The sequence below is a fragment of the Cololabis saira genome, chromosome 23 (genome assembly GCF_033807715.1).
Source record: "Cololabis saira isolate AMF1-May2022 chromosome 23, fColSai1.1, whole genome shotgun sequence".
Taxonomy (NCBI): domain Eukaryota; kingdom Metazoa; phylum Chordata; class Actinopteri; order Beloniformes; family Belonidae; genus Cololabis; species Cololabis saira.
In genome coordinates, this window is record NC_084609.1 from 9,509,249 (window position 1) to 9,532,265 (window position 23,017).

At 38.1% G+C, this 23,017-nt stretch overlaps 2 protein-coding genes and 2 non-coding genes across 9 annotated transcripts in view; 1 reads left to right on the top strand and 3 right to left on the bottom strand.

The window, feature by feature from the left end:
* Positions 1 to 1,487, bottom strand: part of pacsin2 (protein kinase C and casein kinase substrate in neurons 2) — a 28,265-nt gene extending 26,778 nt beyond the window's left edge. For all 4 annotated transcript variants that reach the window (XM_061714120.1, XM_061714118.1, XM_061714119.1 and 1 more), the window contains exon 1: positions 1,345 to 1,487. The gene's annotated coding sequence lies outside the window, so the exon portion shown is untranslated. The remainder of the gene's footprint in view (positions 1 to 1,344) is intronic.
* Positions 1,488 to 4,839: 3,352 nt separating this feature from the next.
* Positions 4,840 to 16,851, bottom strand: ttll1 (tubulin tyrosine ligase-like family, member 1). 3 transcript variants are annotated; one of them, XM_061714289.1, is made up of 11 exons: positions 16,835 to 16,851; positions 15,077 to 15,201; positions 14,799 to 14,922; positions 12,575 to 12,783; positions 12,232 to 12,412; positions 11,816 to 11,953; positions 11,521 to 11,629; positions 11,118 to 11,261; positions 10,069 to 10,155; positions 8,226 to 8,389; positions 4,840 to 6,374 (listed from the first exon to the last, which is right to left on the bottom strand). In XM_061714289.1, the coding sequence occupies exons 3-11, from the start codon at positions 14,909 to 14,911 to the stop codon at positions 6,245 to 6,247; spliced, it is 1,275 nt and encodes a 424-aa protein (XP_061570273.1). In that variant the 5' UTR covers positions 14,912 to 14,922; positions 15,077 to 15,201; positions 16,835 to 16,851; the 3' UTR covers positions 4,840 to 6,244. The 3 variants fall into 3 exon arrangements, with proteins under 3 accessions (XP_061570273.1, XP_061570272.1, XP_061570271.1); XM_061714288.1 differs by lacking the exon at positions 16,835 to 16,851 and adding an exon at positions 15,470 to 15,511; XM_061714287.1 differs by lacking the exon at positions 16,835 to 16,851 and adding an exon at positions 15,422 to 15,484.
* Positions 6,814 to 6,900, top strand: trnay-gua (transfer RNA tyrosine (anticodon GUA)). The gene is given in 2 exon segments: positions 6,814 to 6,850; positions 6,865 to 6,900. It is a non-coding gene; the product is annotated as a tRNA-Tyr (tRNA).
* trnay-gua (transfer RNA tyrosine (anticodon GUA)) lies at positions 7,726 to 7,812 on the bottom strand. Its single transcript is given in 2 exon segments — positions 7,726 to 7,761; positions 7,776 to 7,812. It is a non-coding gene; the product is annotated as a tRNA-Tyr (tRNA).
* Positions 16,852 to 23,017: the final 6,166 nt, after the last annotated feature.

Consider the following 23,017-nt stretch of genomic DNA (forward strand, 5'->3'; position numbering starts at 1 on the left):
TGATGCAGGACTTGTGTGATGTTTCTCAACAGCACACAACAGCCACTTTTTACAACACGCACAACACATTGATATTTAAGTTTTGTTTTAGTATCACTGGGCTTCTCCAAATACCTAAACACTTAATCTGCATGATGACTGATAACTTCCAGTGATTCATTAAAGGATCCATGATGGAGTGGATTACACATACCTGACTTGATAATTACCATGTGATAACAATTTTAATTAAATCTTATTTTTTTAATTCTCTAATAGATTCCAAATCATTCTATCTCTGGGAATTTTCCTCAACTTTAGTATTAACTTCAGGATTAAAACACGAATAGAGAAATCTGATGCAGGACTTGTGTGATGTTTCTCAACAGCCACTTTTTACAACACATTGATTTTTAACTTTTGTTTTAGTATCACTGGGCTTCTCCAAATACCTAAACACTTAATCTGCATGACGACTGATAACTTCCAGTGATTCATTAAAGGATCCATGATGGAGTGAACTCCATACCTGACTTGATAATTACCATGTGATAAGTTTTTTGAAACTTCATCCTACACCCTTTCAAACAGGAAGTATTTATTTACATATAGATTTGTCTCTTTAATTTGCTTTGTTTTGCTTATGGTTTTCTTTGTTTTTTTTCGGAATATATATTTTATGTATTCTGATTATTTTTTTTGTTTTAACCTGTTTGAATAAATAATTAAATGAAAATGAATGAAAAATAACAATTTTAATTAAATCATACATTTTTAATTCTCCAAATCAACCTATCTCTGGGAATTTTCCTCAACTTTAATATTAACTTCAGGATTAAATCATGAATAGACAGCTCTGATGCAGGACTTGTGTGATGTTTCTCAACTAGTGTTTACATTTAACATTGTTGTGAGTTGACAAACACCAGTATTATCTACTTGCGAAACCCGCCCCGCCCTTCACAGCTCCAGGCAACTGTATCAGTCGAAAATTAAGACATAAGACATGACATAGCATGAATTAAATTGCTTTTACACCGTGTGAAAGTGTGACATTACTGCATCAGCGTTTATCCAAGTCTGGGGACTTTAATACTCTGAATTACTCAAGATATTGGCACACAAGTGTTACTCAAAATACCTCCCTGTGCATGTAAAATCCCCCCCAGTATCAACAGAAATGTGCTGTTTTCTCATTCAACTGATAACTTAAGGATGTTTTATAAATCAATCCCCTCTAAATATGAAGTTATTTAACTATAAAGTTATCTCCTCGTTAGCTCCAGTGTTAGCGGCGGAGCCACAGCCCCAACTGTGAAAAGTTAATGCAACACTGTAAACGCGACTGTATCGATGTAAACTTACCTGTGATAAGTTTGATCGTCTTGAAAGTTTGTGTTTGATTGAAAAGTTCGTTTTGTTTCGTTTTGGTAGTGCCCGGTTTTAAGTCTTTTCGCCGTTTGTCCGCCGTGCAGCGGTTCCAGTCGCTCCGACTGACTGACCAAGTGACACTTTCAGCGGGCAGTGACGTAGCTCACACCCGGTCGAGATTTTCAAAATAAAACCCAGTGCAAGGGGGAGAACTTGAACTAATCATGCAAAGTGCAAAGGTGTGAGCCTGGGAGGTTAGTTTGCCGTATTTGCTTGAGAGTGATTTTGAGATAAGCTGTGCTAATACTATAAAAAAATAAATCTAATTTACACAAAAATGGGCCAATGACATCTGGCATAAGCCGAAACTTAGAACTTACCGGTTGCTGAAGAGTATTTATTGTCCTGAACCTTATGCGACTTTACCCCTGGATAGATCAAAAAGATCATTATGTGCTCAGTTGTGAACTGGGATTCTCCCTCTGGCCATAGAAACAGGTAGGTATAACTGTTCCTGAAGAGGAAAGATTATGTAGTGTTTGTGACCTGAATGTTGTTGAGGATGAACTTCATTTTTTGTTTTATTGTCCATTGTATGATGAAGCCAGGAAGTTTTTATTTCAGAGAATGCAAGATTGTAAACCTGAGTTGTTTTGGACTGAGGATGATGTTAAATTGGAATGGTTTTTTAAAGAGGAGGTTTTCTCTATAGCTACTTTTATAAAGAGAGCCTGGAAACAGAGAAAGGACAAATTACATGAAAATTGAGAAAGGATCTGATCTATAATGTATAAGTGGATATTATAATTTTGTGTTTGTGTTTTTGTTTGTACGCAGTTGATGTTTGTTTGCTGGCGTAGGGTATCTGTGTCTTGTAAGCCCTTATAGGCTGGCCACCTTAAAGGTGTATGACACATAAATAAACAATTCATTCATTCATTCATTCATTCATACACAAAACTACATTTTGGGAAGCATCGTCTAAAATGAGGCAGCATATAAATGTGACAAAAATATATATTAAGTGTATTAATGTGATGCTTTTCTTACGATTAATCTGATTTATATGTGAATTTCTTTAAGTTAACTTCACCTTGACAATCTGCCACAGAGGATAAAGCATGTATAGAAAATTATGGATGGATGGATGGATGGATGGATGGATGGATGGATGGATGGATGGATGATATATTTCTAACAGAACCCATTGTGCAAATATATTAGTGTTTTATCATTTGCATATGTATGTACTTTTACCAAGGAAGAACTAGAATGTAAAATGTGTATTTGATTTGGGGATATTTCATCATATTTGTAATAAACTAAGACCAGGCCTGCTCACAGTAGAAAACGGACAGGAACAACAACATGTGCAATATCTGTCTACAGTACCTCATAAACATCTTACTTGCTCTTTTTTGCACTGTTTTTCTTTCTTTCTTGTGCTGCACTACTTTTATTTTCATTCCAATGTATATACTGTTTATATTTTGTGATTATATATTTTTTACTTTTTTTACCCTTTGTGTTGGTTGTGTGTACTGCTGGTGCACAAAGTGAATTTCCCCACTGAGGGAGGAATAAAGGACAATCTAATCTGATCTAATCTAATCTAAACAGTTTTACTAAACAATTCTGAGTATGTAAGAAATACACAAGGATAAAGCATCGGAAGAATTACAACTTTCTTTTGTATGAACTCTGACACGGTGAAGTCAAGCAAATTCCAAAGCCTTATTTTGAAATCCCACAAATTCCATTACCTGAGTAAATGATTCCGGTCAGCTTTCTCCAAACACCTATGCTGACTGTAAATGGCTTAAAAATGTTTGTTGTTTCTACCAAAGCCCTTGAGTAGATATCCAAGGGATTCTCATCACCACTTATCCAGAGGCAGCGTTAATGTTTACATGAAGGAAACCCTCTGTAATGGGGTTACTAGGGGTCATGAGTGCAACAAGGAACATTTGCATTTCAGTCTTAACTCCCTAAAGCAAAGGTTTATGTTGAGGACTTGATTTCAGATCAGTATGACCACCATTTAGACCATTTTAAAGTCCTGTTCCACACATATCTTTCTTTTATTCTTTATTTCATTCATTAAAAGAAAAACAAAACAGTTCAATATAATTATAACAAATCTCTTTCCTTGAATGAAAGGGAACAGAAAGAACACATTTTATCTGTCCCTTTTTCCTAAGAAATCAAATTTCAATGAATGTAATAATAAAAAAAACAAAAACAAATGATAGATTACGCAATAAAATAAATAAAAATAAATAAAAAAACTATTGTTGATCTGGGGTACTAGTTGTGTTTCTGGTCTGTTTTTTTTGTTTTTTAAGGAATTTTTCTTTGTTAGCCAAACTGACTTATTATGAGACCACTGGGAATTAACACTTGTGATGTGTTGTGGCCCAGTTCTTTATACTTTCTATGCAATGTTCATGTATTTTCTTGTCATTGAAGATGCTAGAGTAATATTTTTAAGTTCAGTTGTTGTGGAGACCCAGCTTTACGACATCTGCCATGTGTTTGCTGCCTTCGCTCTTGTCCATTACTTTCATTGACAAATGATATAATGAAGGAGTAAAAGTACAACATAACAAAAAAAAGCAAAATAGTCGCAGTAAAATATTTAAGAGTCTTGGAGGCTTGGAGACATCAAATTTTGCTGTCAAAAGTGGATGTTAAGGTTAAACAATGTGAGGAAAAGATAAATGTTAGTAGCTGCTGCTATCTAATATGCAAGATGACTCTGCACAAACACAAGTATGCAGGCAAAAGGTGTAGCTTGTAAACACATAGTGATTTATTCTGTAATACAAGTAAAGATCTATTTATAGTTCTTATTTATAATTTTTCGTTGGAGATGACACAAACCCTGACAAGTAAAAATGTTAAACAAAATGCAGTAAATAAACCCAGTTTTCTATTCTGAAGAGTCTCTTTATCAATTTTTCTATAAATAAACAAGGATATTTAATCTAAATGGAAATAAGAGACTACAGTTAACAGTGAATTTCCAATCCAGAGGGGTTTGTTACCGCAAAGCTGGAAAAAGATCTGTGTGCGTCATATACAAGGTATAAAATCCAGTGATTGTGATCACATTGAGGACGACCTCACAGGGAGCTTAGTCACGTCCTCACCCAGTTCTTTTTGGCTGTCAGTATTTCCACAACCTCCCCCTCCGACCCACTAAATCTGGCCACACAGGTGGGTGTGCTGCATGTGGCTGACATCCTTTGGGGATTTTTTGATCACAGGTCGCTCAGCACATGGTTACAAGCTCCTTGAGCAAGTTCAGTTCCTCATCAAGCAACAAAGAGTTGATGAGGAACCGAGTCGGGTTGAAAGAGCAGTGTCACGCAGACTGAGCGGCTGTGGGAATTTAAAAAAAGAGGTGATAAACTTTTTGAGTAATTGGCCAATGAGATTTCATTCATCAAAGACTATGAGTCCCCCATCCCCCCCATGATAGGGAACAAGAAAGTAGTAAGAAGAAAGAAGTGAAAATACATAAGACAAAGAAACGAGGCCTGTCACATAGTTTCTTAATCAGAAATCAACAAACGTTAGATGTTAAGAGTAAAAGCAGCATTTATTCCACAAAACACCAAATGGGTTTCATTATAAAGTAGGGTTAAGTGACACTGTTCCAGCAACAACGGCTTGGTTTAGTCGTAACTGGATTACTGAAATGCTTTCCTTTAATCCTTTAACCTTTTGTTTTAAATGCTTCAACACAAGGAGAGCTGCAACAATTACAGACGGTTGCAGAAGTCGAACTGAAATGTAACCTGCAACCATTGAATAATCAAGTCTTTATTTCCAGAAAAACTCAAATTAAAATCTTTCTGAAATTTCAGGACTTGGCATATTATAATTTTCTGACATTAAACAAAGTAATTCATCAGCTGAAAAAATAATAATGTAGTCATTATGAATAATAAATGAAAATAAAGCAGTTTCTTGCATCGCAAGCCTAAGGCTCAAATCTGATCACATTTTGTGACCATTCTTTTTTTTAAATACCACAACCCTAAATATATAACTGTCAACATTTTATCAATAACATTCAGCCCTAATTCAGTGTATTAAAACGGTAGACATTTACTTATACTCAGTGTTTTAATACTGCAGTGGTGGAGGGAAATAAACAGGCAACACTTATGAATGAATGAAGTACACTCCCAACACACATTAGTTTTCAAGCTTTAAAATGTGCAACAGGTGTGGCATCAGGAATTATTCAAAATGCCACATGGGAAATATATATTTAACATTTGAGCACAAATAAAGAGATAAGGTGCAGTATTAATCAGTGAATACACTCAATGTTAATGGGCCCTTTGCATATGCATACTGACGATGAAGGTTAAAAAAAAAACATAGGGGAGTCAGTCTGTACACATTTCGTGCTATTAATTCTCCATATCACTTATCAACTGAACCTTGTATCTCTGTACTTATTATTTCGAGCACATATCTTTCCTACAGGTTTAACACTTTATCTTTATACAGTCTGCTCTCTTTCTGGTACGTGTGTGGCAGGTCGAGTCTAATTGTCAGCCATCAATTATCATGCATAGTTCAGGGTTGTAATCCTTTTGTTGAGACTTTGGGTGTGATACTCGAGTCACTTGACCCACAATGTTGTCAGCACAATTTCTGATTACTGGTTCGTACAAAGAGCCAGACTCAAACAGACTTAATTCTCCCCTCCGCCTGCAGCAATGTTGCTTTTTTTGTGCCACAGTCTGTGAGATGCAGGGGAGGGGAAGCGGTCCTTCGGCGGGCTAAAAATAGAGGTTTTGGTTTTTATTCCTCACGTCCCCAGGTGCTCTCCGTAGTAATGCACAGGATGCCAAAGCAGGTCAGTAATATCGTATCACTTCCACGTGGCGGCGGTGGGGCGAGCGGTCGCACTCCCTTTAGTGCCCTTTGGCCCCAGCGGCTGACCCGACCGGCTCCGCAGGTCACGCTCAGCGTTCTCGCTCAGCGCCTGCTCCTCATCGTACCTGAGGACAAACACACAGAGCGTTGAGCATGTGCATGGGAAGTCCTGTTGTGCCTTCTATTTGCTTCAACTTACACTGTTTGAAGAAGTTTCTTTATTCAAACAATACTCAGTGGTACACACCAGTCTCACTTTGTTTATATAGACTATTGTTCCAAATCAAAAGAGTATGAGACAACCAAACGCATCCTGCTGCTGATCCTTCACAGCTCAAATCCACCTCTTTTTTTTTTGAATGGTGTATAATAACACTCAAGCGTCATTTTAACATTTTATGTTAAAATGTGTGAATGAGAGCATGTCACATGCTAGTTATATCTAACTAAATTAACTATTTAGAATGATTGATGTAACTTTTACAAATAAAATGCAAAATCTAAACCACATGGAGGACCTCACGGGGGATCTGGTCCCTTGTGGCCGCAGCCATTGTCACCTTCCCTTCGATAGCTCAGTTGGTAGAGCGGAGGACTGTAGAGGCTACAACAGAGATCCTTAGGTCGCTGGTTCAAATCCGGCTCGAAGGAAATGTTTTTAACCGTAATACAACATATTTCCCCATGTAATTGCTGTTACTTCTAAATAACACTAAAAATAATTACAGCTCAGTGTTTGTGATCTAATGACCCAAAATGTATGAAAACACCAAGTTTGAACAGGATGCCAAAGTTAATAATATCTAAAGTTAGTCAGCAGTGTCTGAAAGCTACTGTTTGAGAGATGATGAAAGAAATATAAACAAGATGTTAAATCCAGGAGAGTCCATCCCAGTCTGTTCTTTAGATTCTTGGACCAAATCTGGCTCAGTCTTTTCAGTGTTAGCTTTAGTGTTAGTCCACAGTGGAGGTCCTGATAAGACCGATCTACTAGTGTCGTCAAAGTTCATCTCCATTCAGATTGCAGGCACCGATGGGCAAGAGTTGATTTCTTGACTCATGTGTCTCAAAAAATCTAATTATTTTCCAGAAGATTTGAATTTTCTGCATTAATTTGCCATAAAATGGTATCTAATCTTAATCTAAGTCACTAAAACAGACTAATACATTATGCTGAAGATGATGTCATGTAGACAGTTATAATTTTTATGTCTTTATTGATCAGATCAATTAAACATTACAAGAGCTGGAGGATAAAGTAGGAAAACATGGACTGATTAAATCAATGAAAGCTAATCAGAATCTGCTGTTTGTTCACCAAGTTGAACTCAGTTGAACTGGGTTTTAGAGCTACCCTAATGGAGAAAATCTAATAATTCCACAGGACTGACATGATTTTCTTTACCGTTGTGTATAATGTATGTCAATATTACACAATGTTTATGGTATGTCACTAATTCATCAGTAAAAACAATCTCCTTCGAGCCGGATTTGAACCAGCGACCTAAGGATCTCTGTTGTAGCCTCTACAGTCCTCCGCTCTACCAACTGAGCTATCGAAGGGGGATGGATGATCCCAGCTTCGTGGCCAACTTTTTTGTGTTTTTTCACACCCCCAGTGTCAAGAGAGAATGGAATAACGTCTGTTTTTTAAACTAACATGATGGAGGCTATACAAAGCCTTGCATGGTGCTGTGGAAATGATATCACATATGTCCGAATGTTTGTACTGAGGTCTGTTAGTTGGAAATATGACTAACACTGCTGAATCAGTTAATTACAACAACATCCTTCAACTCAGAGCTGAATCAGTAAACTAATACCACCACTACAGCCTTTGTTTCTCCAGCACTGAGCACTTCACGGATAATAACAGCTGTGAAACAAGACTTACGGTACACTATGGACTGATATTTTTACCTCCTTGCCTGACTGAGGGCGTTTGAACAGGACAGATACGTTTTAATGTCACTCACAGGACTTGATAGTTTCCCAGGGCCTCTCTGGGTGGACTGCGATTCCAGCGGCAGTCTGGGATGTCCCCGTTGGGCGTGACGATGTTGAGGGTGTCGTTGATGAGGTTGTACTTCAGGATGCGGTCGTTGGCTGTGCTGGAGGTCAGCGACGGAGAGGCATTGACCTGAAGAGCACAAAGAGAGAATCACATTTCTTATTTCAGGAAAATGTTGCCTTCTTCTAATGCAAGTGAAGATCTAGTTTCCGATAAACTTTAAATAGGTACACAGAAAAAGCTTTATAATGCCCTGTAGTATCCAAATGGGCATTATTTAATTTCCTCCTGTACATATATAGAGGCTCTTATGAGGCAGGAAATGCTGCTCACAATGCCCTTTAACAGCTGTGCACATATAAACAATCAAACAAGGATGCTCAGAGACAAATGAAGCAATTATCTGACATTAAAACACGCCTTCTTACTTTCACAAGCAGATGATATAAACCGTGACACTTTCAGCAGCTTCTTAAATACTTCCTTGCAGAACCTGTCACTGAGTCTCTTGTTTCCCAGCATTCAGAGCATGCTGCTGGATTCACGAACAAAGGAGAGCAGCACTGACTAGGTTTGTGGCACACGTTCTTCACAACGAGGTTAAACTGCCCCACGTCCAATTTTGCGCTGCCTAAAATAGATGGGATTGGTGTCTGCGAACAGGAATACCTCAGACCTAGCCTGGAAACCTAGCAACGCATCGTACAGCTGTCAAAATGAGTCCAATTAGATACGACAGTCACATAACACGGACCTGACTACAATTGGCCTGTATCAGATTTTGTATTTATAGGGTTTTAATCATGTTACCTCCGTATTTTCAGCAGTATTTGTTAACTGTACGTTAGATTTTAGTCATACAAAAGCTGAGCAAATAATAGCACCTTGTTGTATGAATAAGTGGTTTATCTTTGGTATTTAAACCTCCTCTTCTCTGGGTTGCATGGGTTCAATAGTAATAAATATTTCATTTCATTTTTATTTATTCCATATCATGGATATAGTTCACATATGTTCCATCCCATGATGGAAAAGGGGCAAGAAGAAGAAAGCCTTATATACTAAGCCCCTTTCTCAAAAAAAAATAAAACAATTCATATGAAGATGGTCTGTCCGTCTGTTCAACAATCACTACTTATATAATACCAAAAAAAAAGAAATAATGAAAAAACAAAACAAAAAATAAGAAAACATACCCACTAACTCACCAACAACTTAAAACAAAAACAACAAAATATATTTTACCCGTTAAATTCATATTGTCTAATTGTGTTGTCTTTATACAATTTCTTGAATTGGTGAATATTTTTACAATCCTTTAAATCAGTTGTTAAGGAGTTCCATCATTTTACACCACATACTGAAATACACATTTGTTTTAAAGTAGTGCGTGCAAACAGATGTTTAAAATCAAATTTCCTCCTATGGTCCTTATCTTCTGAACTAAACACAAAAAAACAATATTCTGCTTTTTGCCTTGAACATAACCAATAAAGTCTGTAACTCAACAATATCTTTAAGTTTAATTAATCCTGCATTGATAAAAAGTCCATATTCATTGATATGAAGCTGCTGTTTTGATCATGTGGAAGTGGAGCTTTTCAATTCTCACATTATGATAAGGATAGGGAGGCTCCTGTACCTCAGAAATGTCTCACCAACAGACTCTAAAGTTGTAAACTGGTTGGCAGCTGTTACTAAATTAATTAAATGGTTTACGTTATAAAGAATTACTTTAAGGCTTTAATGGCTCTGAGCTTTAGCTTTGAATTGTATGTCTTTGTCATTAGTCCTGGTGAATTACTTACCTCAATAAGCCATGGCTTTAGCTTGTCATCAATGATGATGTCATAACCGTAACACTCGAAACAGTGCTTGTCATTGTTCATCACAGACTAGGAGAGAGAAAAGCAGACTGAATTAAAAGGAGGGTATGTTTTTTTTTTTGTGAGTGATTTGAATAAACTGGAAAGTTTTCAATGCAACACCGTGTGAGTCATCCAGGAAGGATGTTAGGAAATAATCGGAGTATAAATACCCCAGCAGTTGCAACTATAAGAAGACAAAGCAGCCGCTGCAGAGGGGAAGTGGGTTCGATGTCTTAGAAGAAAAGGGAAGTGTGCTTTACGTTGCGTGTACAAAAACAAAAGCATCCAGGTGGTTTTACAGCTGCTCATTTCACAATAGGAACCTGCTAAAATCATCAAAGGTTTCAGTTTCTAACTGCAGTCACGAGTCACTTTGTCCCACTCAATAGCAGCTAAAAAACTTTATGCATTTTTTTAATAAAGTAAATTGATCAAAGGTTTGAAAGTAGTAACTCTTGAACGTATTGAAATACTGCTTTTTTATTGATTGGTTTATAATAACGCTCAAGTAACACATATAGCAGCGAAAGCGCACTATTACATCGACAAACCCACGGGTTTTCTTCATCACACCCCTTTCAGGTCACAGCTGGCAGATGTTTTCAGAGAACAGCAACTAAAACCTGCAACTATTCTGGTATTTTAACGAGAGTCACTGGTTTACAAGCCACACATTTCACAGAAATATCACTAAAAGAGTCAAAATGGGACTTTTTCTTTTTCACTCATGTTTTTCCAGACAAGCAGAAGGTTAATGCACGTCTAATCTCTCTACTTCTTGAATGTGTGTCTATGCTACAAATTCTTCCAATTTATTATTCAATTTGTGGATTCCTGAAAGCTAAAAACTGTTCTGAAATTTTGCAGATCAGGATAAGTGTACAGCAATATAAAAAATCTGCAGAATGTGGTCCAACATTCGGTGTGTTGTAATTGATTTTCACATGTTTGGAGTGAAAAAACAAAATCTCACGGCGACATCCACTTACAGCTACGGCCTTCAGGGACTGCACAACGATCCAGTTGATCTGGTCAAACAGCCGGCTGGTCACCTCCTTTCCTCTGGTGCTCTCCAGGTACAAACGGAGGTTACTCACCGTCCATTTCCCTCCATGGACGTGGTTGTAATCATCCTGCATTAAAGATAAACTCAGTTTAACAACTTTATTCAAGACCTCATAAAGAGAGGATGATTGTTTATTAAGTCCTGATAAGCAAATCCTTGAAAAATCTCTTTCACGTGACAACAGTTGTGATAACAACGTGATAACAGTTATGTAGTTGTAGATAAAACCTGATGCTTCCACTGTTGCTATTAATTATTAGTTATCTATTTTGATTACAATACAAATGGATGTTCGCTGAAGCTCTTCTGACATGATGCACACGTACCCCGTGCTTCTGGATAGCCACATTGGTGAGATGAACAAACATGTTGTCCAGCTCGCTGGTGCTGGGAGTGTACTTGACTGTGCAAAACCTGCAGAAGCCCAGCTTGTACCTGAGAGTCAAACAAAAACATAAATAAACAACTGTGGCAAGAATTAAAGAGACACATACTGGCTGTGAGAAAGACATCTATAGTACGCTAACACTTGGCTGTCATTAAATAAGAACAAAAAGGTTTGCTGAGTGAACATTTAATGACGAAACAGCTGAAGTTTAAAACCACTTGAAAAACGCTTACATGTAGCATTTCAGGGGCCGATATGTTGTCACTAGAACGTAGAGACGCAGGTCAAACTTCTTCCCTCCAATAAGCAGAGGATTGTCAATGTACAAGGAGATGACATAAGCTTCTTTCCCACTGGATGCTGCCATAAACCTGTGGTCAATACACAATCGCGCATCACTTACAGCAGCCTCTGAATAAAAGCAAGCTTTTGACAGGAACACTGAATTAAATTTTTTTTAATGAAAATAAAATACTTTATTTTACGAGTTCTAAACAGTTTAAATGAAGACGGAGTATGGCTCCAGAGATATTTATTGTTGATCTATGTATTATGTGAAAATTAAAAAAAAAGACACCTTGGCACCACTTGTATTTACATAACCATTACAAACGGCATCTGTGTTGCAATAAGGTCGTTGTTGACTCACGTTGAAGTGCGGCTGTCTCGCGACCACTTTTTTATCTGGGAGAGTTTGTTGATGAGGAAGATGCCTTTGCCTTGGGCCTTCCCACAGGGCTTCATGATCCAGGTGCTCGATGGATTCTTGCGAAACTCCTCCACAAACAGGTTATAATCCGCAGGAAGCATAAAAGTCACAGGGACAAAGTCTACACGATGAAAAAACAAGCAAAAATATCAGATTTGTTGCTTAAAGCACATGTCTCACCATATTGTGAAAGAGGAAAGAAAGGGATGTATTTTTTGCAGAGTGCATGCATTTCTACATCCGCCCTTCCTTCATGAGTTGTAATAAAATAACCAGATAGTACCCAAATAAATGTATTTTCCGTTTTCATCCTTCTCTGCAAGTGCACTTCCTTCCTTCTCCAGCTCCTTCCGGTAGCGTTTGATGTTCTTGATCATCAGGTCCTTTCTGGTCAACTCATAGTGGTTGGGAAAGTGGTTTACCATCTGCTCATCTGACAGGCGGTAACCAGTGTCCACACTGAACACATTCCGGATGGTCTGGATGCTCATCCTACACAGTGGTAAAAAGATAAACTTATATTATATTTACTATGATGTCAAGAGTTAAGTTGATCTGGCTATTAAAACAATTTACAGTATGTGTTAAATTATATTTTCAGGATCCACACAGCTCACACAGATTCAGATTCAGAATCAGGTTTATTGGCCAAGTTTGAACATGCCAGACAGGGAATTTGACTCCGGTTATTTCGCTCACTGTGCCCAGATTTAAATAGTAGCAAACAGTGAATCGACAAATGTGGATCTTATTCACATATATACAATTAGAAAAAGTGAAAGGTGAATCAGTATGAGGTAGACATTGTTATTGAAAGCTGCATTGTTACAGCATATGATTGTGGTTATTATTATTATTATTGCACAGTGATTGATTACTCTGAGACTCTGAGTGATAAGAGTTCATCAGAGCAACAGCTTGGTGGAAGAAACTGTAATTTGCAGTGGAGAAAAGAAATCTTGCAACCTTTTCACTTTTAGATTTTAAGATCTTCTTCATCCGACCTCTTTCTACAATGTTTGGTTCAGCCTGTTGTTCTGATTATTTCAAAACCAGGACAGGGAACCAGTAAACTACATAACCATGTCACACCCCTAATGCCACCTTTCTGCAAAAGACATACTTGTGTTGTTGATGCAATGGCATGATTCTACAGCCATAAAACTTACTAAAACTCGGTCCTTATTTAAGATTTTAGCTTTAGAACGCTGCCGCCAGAGTCCTTACAAACACCAGGAAACTGGACCACATTACACCAGTCATGAAATCACTACACTGACTTCCAGTGAGTCAAAGGATAGAGTTTAAAATCTTACTGCTGGTCTACAAAGCACTGAATGGTCTTGGACCAAAATACATGGTTGATCTGTTAGTTCCTATGAAGCTCCCAGACCCCTGAGGTTCATCTGGATCTGGTTTGTTGTGTTTCCCAAGAACCAGAACCAAGCAAGGTGAGGCAGCGTTCAGTTATTCTGCTCCTCACCGGTGGAACAAACTTCCTGTAGACCTGAGGTCTGCTCCAACTATCAGCTCCTTTAAATCAGGCCTAAAAAAATTACTGTTAACTCAAGCGTACTCCTAAATTAAACACTTACCTGCTGTGTTCTCTTAATTTATTCAATCTTATTTGTTATTTACTGTCTAATTATTATTATTAAGTATTGATTTTAGACGTTCTCAGCCCTCTCCGGATAGGACAGTGATTAACGGACAAGATGTAGAAATTGTAGAGTCCTATAAATATCTGGGAACTATAATAGACAATAAGCTGACATTTGAGAGTAACACCAACTTAATTTACATGAAAAGTGAGCAGCGTCTGTACTGTCTTAGAAAACTGTCCAAATTTCATGTTGATTCATCCTTGATGTCCATGTTTTATCGCTCTTTCATTGAGTCCGTATTAACTTTTTCTTTCATTTGTTGGTTTTCATCACTAAGGGTAAAGCAGAAAACTGTTCTTACCAAGGTGGTTAATGTCTGTAGCAAAATAATTGGCTCTGCTCAGGTGACTCTACAGGACCTGTATAACAAACAGCTGTATAGGAAAGCAAAAACTATCCTATCAGACTGTTCTCATCCTCTACACACCAAGAATTTCAGTTTCTTCCATCGGGTACATTGCTCAGACTTCCACTTCTCAAAACCAACAGACATAAACTTTCTTTTGTACCTTCTGCCATCTCCCTTCTCAATTCCACGAGGAAAATGTAGCTGTTGTGGGGCTTGGATTTTTAGATTTTTAGATTTGAAGTAGTTGTCCTTTTTTTACTATGTGTATATGTCTACATATTGCTGCATGATTAATTGCCCCATTGGGGACAAATAAAGTTATTGATTGATTGATGGATTGATTGAATTATGTCTTGCCGCTTTTAGTGTCAATGTAAAGCACTTTGAATTACCTTGTTTTGAATTGTGCTATATAAATAAATGTGCCTTGCCTTGCCTTGCCTTTAGTTAGTTTTCAAAGTCTGGAGATGAGGGTGCAATTATGGAAAACGTACCAGTAGAAATTCCAGTCTTCGTTTTCCGTCACTGGAATCCATTCTCTCTTTTCAAAGTTATTGACGAGCACTGATTTCTCAATGTCTGTCACCCACTTCACCTTACCGGCCATGGTGCCTCCCACTGAGGTGGAGCAAGAAAAATACACAGGTAAACACACAGAAAAAGCATATAAAAGCACATATTATGTGCACAGAAATGTAGTTTTAAAAATGCACGATGATAAGGCTCAGATTAGCATTTCCTGGTATGTTAGGGGGGTTATTGAGGATTCTACCTGCAGGTCAGCTCCAGGAAACAGCCAGTCATCAGCTCAGAATCAGGGATGCTGCTGATCCTCCCCGGACTGCCGCAGCATCCAGTCAGGGATGCAAACTCATCCAAATGTCTTCAGCTGAGCTCCTGGTGAAATAGTTAGTCAGCATCGTCCCTAACAACTGCACACAGGTTTCATGTTTGGCTGTTTTATCTCTAGAAAGCTTGTTATTTATCACAAGAGCGACCACAGGAGCCGGACAGGGCGACGACAACGCCCTTAAGACGGTCAAACTATCCCGACAACACAAGCGTCTAACGTTGAACTTAATATGCATACATATTCTGACTACATTATAATACGTACGGGCTCATGTTTGAGCATGAAATATTGGAAAAACACAAATGTCTTTACGTTACGAGCCTGGTCCTTCCGGGAGAATAACCTAGCAACGGAGGACGCGGTGACGTCGACGCAATGCGTAATTACGTCATCGTACCAGTAGGGGGCGGTGTTGGTCCGTGTATGGGCCCATGTAAATCATACATACATCTAGTTTCAAGTTTATTTATACACAGTACTCGAGTTGTAAAAAAAAAAAATCAGGGGGGATGGTGGATTTTATCATATGGGACAGATAATTTGTGCTGATTACAAATAATATAATATATTACAAATAATAGCACTGACCAAAACACCTGCAGAAATACTGCAGAAATGACCTAGCAGCAGTTAAATGCAGCCTTCTGTAAGCTTTAAATATCCACTGGGCTTACATCAAATACATCAAAACACAACAATAAAAAACAGTTTTCTGAACTTATCAATATGATTCTGTCCTTCACAGGATAAGTAAAATGGATCACTGCAAAAACTCAAAATCTTAACAAGAATATTTGTTTTATTTCTAGTTAAAATGTCTCATTTTAGTAAAAAAATCTCATTACACTTAAAACGAGACTCATCACTGGAAAAAACAACAATTTTCACCTGTTTCAAGTAGATTTTCACTTGAAATAAGTAGAAAAATCTGCCAGTGGAACAAGATTTTTTTGCTTGTAATGAGAAGATAAATCTTGTCCCACTGGCAGATTTTCCTACTTATTTCAAGTGAAAATTTACTTGAAACAGGTGAAAATTGTCAAATAAGTTATTTTTCTGGTGTTATTTTTCTGGTGATGACTCTAAATGTTGAAATAGCAGTAATACCACATTCATTGATGAAATGACATAAGGGATGGAAAGGGAGGATGGCAGTTTTACAGGGGGGATGATTTTGACCGTTTTTATTTCAGGGGGGGATGCCATCCCCCCTAATCCCCTCTCAACTCGAGTACTGCATACATCTAGTTTCAAGTTTCAAGTTTATTCATACATAGCCATTAAAATAAACGTATACAATTGAGACCATTCAGACATCTATAATGGTCCTTTGGCATGTATGAATGGGTCCCCCAAAGTAAGCTATTGAAAGCTTTTGGGAGGGGGCCCAAAGTTCATGAAAGAAAAATGAAATTTACAGTACAATGTGGTACCGTTGGAAATATGAGAACAGTAGACATTACAATACAGACAATCAAACAAAAATACATACAATCATTCATACAGTCATCCCAATATCTCCATCATGTAGCAAGGGTATTTTATAAATAGGTTTACTTTTAGATTTCTTTTAAAAATGGAGAGAGAACACAGCGTCTTCATCATCAACTTTGTTCCAGATCTGAGGCCCCCTGCAGGCAACACTCATACCAGTGCAATGTAAACGCCGTCGTTTACCTGTTATGAGGTGTTTGGGGTGGCAGATAGGGAGCAGGCCGATCAGTCTGGGGTTTAGACCATTTACAACTTCATTATGCAAGCATTATGGAAGAGATTGAATTCAGTAAGTCTTAGAAGACCATGGCGATAGAAAAGTGGGCAAGTGGGAGTATCTATAGCAGTCCAAGACAAATACTCAGAGCATACCTGTCAAGTTTTGGATTTAAAAATAAAGGAAATGTCCCACCAACCCAAACGAGGTCCAGTATTACATTTTAAGACAGGTTTACAACAAATCTAAAATATCTATCTGTCAACCACATACAAACTACAATTAGAATCAGTATCAGAAACATGTCAGGTATTTAAAAAACGTCTCTTCTCCAACAAAAAGAATCAGGAAGCCAAAAACTGATCCAATCCCAGAGTAGATGGTGTAATTATCTAATCGACAGGTAAGAAAGGCCTAAGTAGCTCTCCCAGGTCTTTAGAGGAAAGGCAGGCTTTTATCTGACTAAAACCTTGTAAATGAAAAGGCTTGCTTGAATCACTGAGCTAATCTGTTTTTCCAGAGTCAAATATCACACTAAAAAAACATCCATGTGCCACTTTTTGGAGTCACAACAGCTGAGGTCTGGCATTTTTACCTGCAGGTCAGAATCAGAATCAGAATCAGAATCAGAATCAGAAATAAGTTTATTGCCAAGTAGTTTAACACACACAAGGAATTTTTTGTGGTGATTGGCGCTATACAAAAGAGCAAATAATATTAAAAGAAAAATTTACAACATGTTGGTTTTAAAGTGCCGGAGTAATGAGTCTGTAGGAAAAAAATGTACATGAGGTGACCTGGGATATGCGTTAATGTGACGCATAAGATCAGGAGTAGAGTCTTTACGTTAATGTAACGTAGAGTCGGGTGGGGAGACAGTCTGTGGTACCGGGGGGAGGGGGGTCCGGAGGCTTGTTGACGAGGCCAGCTGCAGTCGGAGACAATGTGTATATAAACTGAAAATATTTAAAATAAATAAGTGTGCTTTAAAGGAGCTTGAGGCCGGATTGTGGCAAGATTTATGAAAAAAATCCGTATACATTTTAAGTTTTCTAGTAATAATGTCAGATGAAGCGTTCCAAACCCAAAAGAATGATTCCTCTAGTGTATCTCTCCTTTGCCTTGAACAGGCTGTGTGCTGCAAAATGTGCTGCAATTCGGTCCCGAATTTCCCGCGCTGGGCTGCGGATGTGACGTCACATGACGCTGCATGCACGTTCTCCCCGTTCTCCCGTGCCGGCTTCACTGTTGGCTGCAGTACCCCCAACGGCCGTCGTGGTGAAGGGTGGCGCTAGAGAGTCTCATTTCTTAAAAGGAGCCTCAAGCTCCTTTAATTCCCCTTTGTGTTTTCATTGATGCTCTATTATAGGAATTACATACACAGGAATGTCCACAGCATTTCAGTATCAACAAGAGTCTGAGCACATAGTTGTAGTTTGTAAGTGGTTGACAGGTAGTTATTTTGGATTTTTCGTAAATCTGTCTTAAAATGTAAGATACTGGACCTCGGTTGGGCTGGTGGGACAGCAGCAGAAAATTTCCCTTATTTTGAAATCCAAAACTTGACAGGTATGACAATGGCAGGTAAAAAAACTCCCCTAGAGGGAGACAAACCTTAAGCATAACAGTGGGAAGGAAAAACTCCCCTTTCGGAGGGAAGAAGGCCAGGATGTCAGCAGGCATCTAGCAGACATCTACACAGACAGGTGGAAGCAGCAATGGGATGATCAGAGGGGAGGACTGCAGGTCAGCATGCAGCTCCTGAAGCTCCGTCCTGCAAACATAAACAAAAGAGAAAAAGGGAGGGGGGGCTGACCAGCACAACAAACTACAAAAACGATGGACAAAAATGATGGCTATGAGACTTATAATTAAAAAAAAATGGAAGAAGAGAAGAGAATAAGTGTTAGGGGAACCGCCCAGTGGATCATGTCGGTGCCCCCCTGCAGCAGAGGCCTATAGCAGCATATCTACCATGAAGCTATGTTTGAGACTAACTATTATAGTCTTGTTCTATAGCTGCAGCTATGACTACTGACCAGAGCCGGATTAAATAAATGGACTACACTAGGCAGACTGTGATTTTTGGGCCCCCCTCCATCGATGTTATTTATGAAATCTTAAACTTACCAAAGTTACTAATAAAACTTAATTCACATTTTACATAGCATAGTCATAGTCAAGTTGGTTCTTTGTATTCCAAAATAAGTCATGTGTTGTATATTAAACAGTCTATCAGACTATTTTTAGATTTTTATTATTTATACGTTATTACAATGCTCTATTAAATGCTATTAAATTATCCTTATCTTATCGATTGTGAGCATTTTGCAGAAAATCTTAATTAAATGTGTTGAATTGAATAGTTAAATAAGAAGTCAAATCTACAAAGACCAATACAATTTGCAGTAAGACAAAGTGTGCTGTAGTATGTACTGTATGTCTGTATGTGTATATGTATGTATGTGTATGCGTATGCAGAGCCGTTTGAGAGATTTGCGAGGCCCTGTGTGAAATAGCCAGGGGGGCCCTCGCAAAATTTTTGGGTTTTTCGGGTCGGATCGGGTGTCTATATGCGCAATTTTAACTCTCCAATTAGCAAAATACTGGATACCTTCCCCTGCCTCATCATCATCTGGGCTTGCCTCGACGCGGGGCCCCATGGCTGCTTGAGACCCGGGCGGATCTGTGATTTTTGTAACAAATTTATCAAACGTGCCTTTCAGAGAGGCATTAAACTCTTCCATTTTCTTTTGTTTTTTTCTTTTTTCATCCCCTGATGGAAATTTCCTGAATCTGTCTCGTTCTCTCGACATTGTGTGACAGTTTGTTCCAAATCCACCCGTCTGGATCAGACTAGCTTGTGTCCGCGCTTGGTCTGATCAGTTGTATTGAACAACAGACACGCGTCATCATTGCACATATATTTATTGATATGCACAGACTAGTACACATTTAGGTCTGTAATGGAACGTGACTGTTGATATTTATAAGGAAAAAAAAAAAAAAAATTGGGGGAAAAAAAAAAACGGCCCATTGCCCTTAGGTTTTTACCGGTTTTTACCGGCATGTTATCAACCATTAATATGTGTGCAGACAAAAAAAAAAAAAAAAAAAAAAAAAAAATTTGTTTTTTTTGTCCCTCTGTCTGGGCCCCCCCCCTGTCGGGCCCTAGGCACGTGCCTAGTCTGCCTTTGCGTTAATCCGGCTCTGCTACTGACTCTAACACACTAGAGTTTACACCAACTAGAGGTTTACTAACACTATGGACTTTACTATACTTATACTTACTATACTATACATCTTCTGATGGCTACTTCCAGCAGGATAATTCACCCGGTCATTGAACGGGTTTGTTGAACATACAGTGAGTGGTTTCACAATACACCAATGGCCCCCACACAACAAATCATAATCTATAAGAGCACCTTTGGGATGTGGAACGGGAGATTTGCATCATAGATTAGCAGCCAACAAACCTGTAGTAGCTTCACGATGCTATTGTGTCAATATGGAGCAGATTCTCTGTGGAACATTTCTAACATCTTGTTGACTCTATTCCACGAATAATGAAGGCAGTTCTAACGGCAAAAAGTTCATCTGTACAACACATACAACACGTACAATTCAACAACAAGGTGATTCAAAGTGCTTTACAGGGACATTAAAACGTCACATAACAGGAAAAAAACAATAGTTTAACATTTAAACTAAAATAAATAAAGAAAAATGAACAATATGTTTTGAAACTCAAGCTTAAAAGTATCGGTGCAGATTTAGAGCTTTATCCAAATGCAGCTGAAAACAGGTGTGTCTTAAACTTGGATTTACATAAACTGAGCTTCTCACTTGATCTGAGGCGTTCTGACTCTGGGAACTAATAAAAAACCAGATCCAGATGACCTGGGGGGTCTGGTAGGTTCATCTGGGTCAGAAGGTCACTGATGTATTCTGGTCCTGGACCATTCAGAGCTTTATAGACCAGCATCAGAACGTTCATGTCTATCTGTGATGGACAGACAGCCAGTGTAAAGACATCAGAGCTGGAATGATGTCGTACAGATTTTTAAGGTGGACTGTAAGGATGCTGTTGCAATAATCAATCCTACTAAAGATAAAAAACCTGGACTAGTTTTTCCAGGTCCTGCTGAGACATGAGATCTTTTAACCTTGATATATTCTTAAGGTGATAGTAGGCTGACTTTGTTACTGCCCTAATGTTTTTTTTCTCCCAATTTTAGGTCTGAGTCCATCACTAAACTCAGATTTCTGGCCTGGTTGGTAGTTTTTAGGTGTATAGATTGAAGCTCCATGGTGACCTGTAATCATTTCTCTTTGGCTCCAAAGACTATTACCTCAGTTTTGTTTTTGTTTAACTGGAGATAGTTGTAACACATCCAGTTATTAATCTCCTCAGTGCATTTACCCAGAGCCTGTACAGGGCCTCGGTCTCCTGGTGACATCGTAACATATACAGGACTGTCTCAGAAAATTTGAATATTGTGATGAAAACAAAAATGTCATACATTCTGGATTCATTACAAATCAACTGAAATATTGCAAGCCTTTTATTATTTCAATATTGCTGATTATGGTTTACAGTTTAAGATTAAGATTAAGATTCCCAGAATATTCAAATTTCTTTAGATAGGATATTTGAGTTTTCTTAAGCTGTAAGCCATGATCAGCAATATTAAAATAATAAAAGGCTTGCAATATTTCAGTTGATTTGTAATGAATCCAGAATGTATGACATTTTTGCATTACAGAAAATAAAGGACTTTATCACAATATTCTAATTTTCTGAGACAGTCCTGTATCTGCATGTCATCGTCATAACTATGATACAGTAGTTTATTTTGTTGTTCTTTATAATCTGTGCCAGCGGGAGCATGTAGATGTTAAACAGAAGATATATCAGGATGGAACCTTGGGGAATCCTCCCAGTTCTCCTGAAGTTTAAATAAAATATTGCGGTCAACTGTATCAAATGCAGCAGTGAGATCCAATAAAACTACGACTGACATGTTTCCACTCTCTGTTCAAGCATGTGTCATTAAACACTTGAAAAAAAACCTGTTGGCAGGGTGTTTAAACAGCAGGAGGAGTTGACCTCTTTACCGTTAATGAGCTGAAACTGGTTTCAGTGGATACAGTACACATCCTGAACATGCTGCTGATGTACCAACTGCTTGCCTCATGTTTTGGATTTTGCCTGTGAAGAATTTGTCATTGCAGGCGATTGTGGGATTAAATTCAGCTGCCACTGACACAGGAGGGTTTGTTAGCCTGTAGACTGTAGCAAATAAGGCCTGAGGATTTTTTTTGTGATGATGTCAGAGAAGTAGGACCTTCTCGCGTTCCTCTGTTGTGAATTACAAGAGTGAAGTTTCTCTTTATAGATGTCATAATAAGCCTAGGAATGTGTTTTTCTCCATCTTTGGCTCAGCTTTCCATCACTCTCTTTTCCCATTTTTTACCAGTGTGGAATTCCGTTAATGGAGATGAATATAACCTTCACCTTGATGGGAGCAACAGTGTCCATCACATTTAACATTTTAGCATTGAAACTATTGAGAAGCTCATCAACCAAACCGCTGCACAGGACAAAAGGGGGTTCCTCAGACCCGGTACTTGATCAATTACCTGATAATTCAGTTAATTTCGTATCAAAAATATTTCATTAATCCCAGAAGGGAAATTAATTTTTGCAGTAGTCATGATTTAAGCCTCTTCAAAGAGTCATTGTAGAGGTTTATTGATGTGAGCAGGAAGGATCTCTGTGGGAAAGTAAGTGCATATGATGTTTTGCAGAGGTGTCAAGTAACGAAGTACAAATACTTCGTTACCTTACTTAAGTAGAAATTTTGGTTATCTATACTTCACTGGAGTAATTATTTTTCAGACGACTTTTTACTTTTACTCCTTACATTTTCACGCAATTATCTGTAATTTTTACTCCTTACATTTTAAAAACAGCCTCGTTACTCTATTTCATTTCGGCCTTTAAAAAAAAACTATCCAGTTAAATTGCTCCATCCGGATAGAGTGAATTTGGTTGTGGTTGTTTCAGATGTTCTTGTCCAGTTTTGTTCTTACATCCATTGCCCTCAGATTCCTGCAACTAAACTTGGATGTACATTCCAATA

Coding starts and splice junctions, on each gene's coding strand:
- ttll1 (XM_061714289.1), bottom strand. CDS start 14,911: ATGGCCGGTAAGGTGAAGTGGGTGACAGACATTGAGAAATCAGTGCTC. Junction 12,784..14,798: donor GAAGACTGGAATTTCTACTG/GTACGTTTTCCA, acceptor ACCACTGTGTAG/GATGAGCATCCAGACCATCC. Junction 11,262..11,520: donor TGGCTATCCAGAAGCACGGG/GTACGTGTGCAT, acceptor TCTTTAATGCAG/GATGATTACAACCACGTCCA.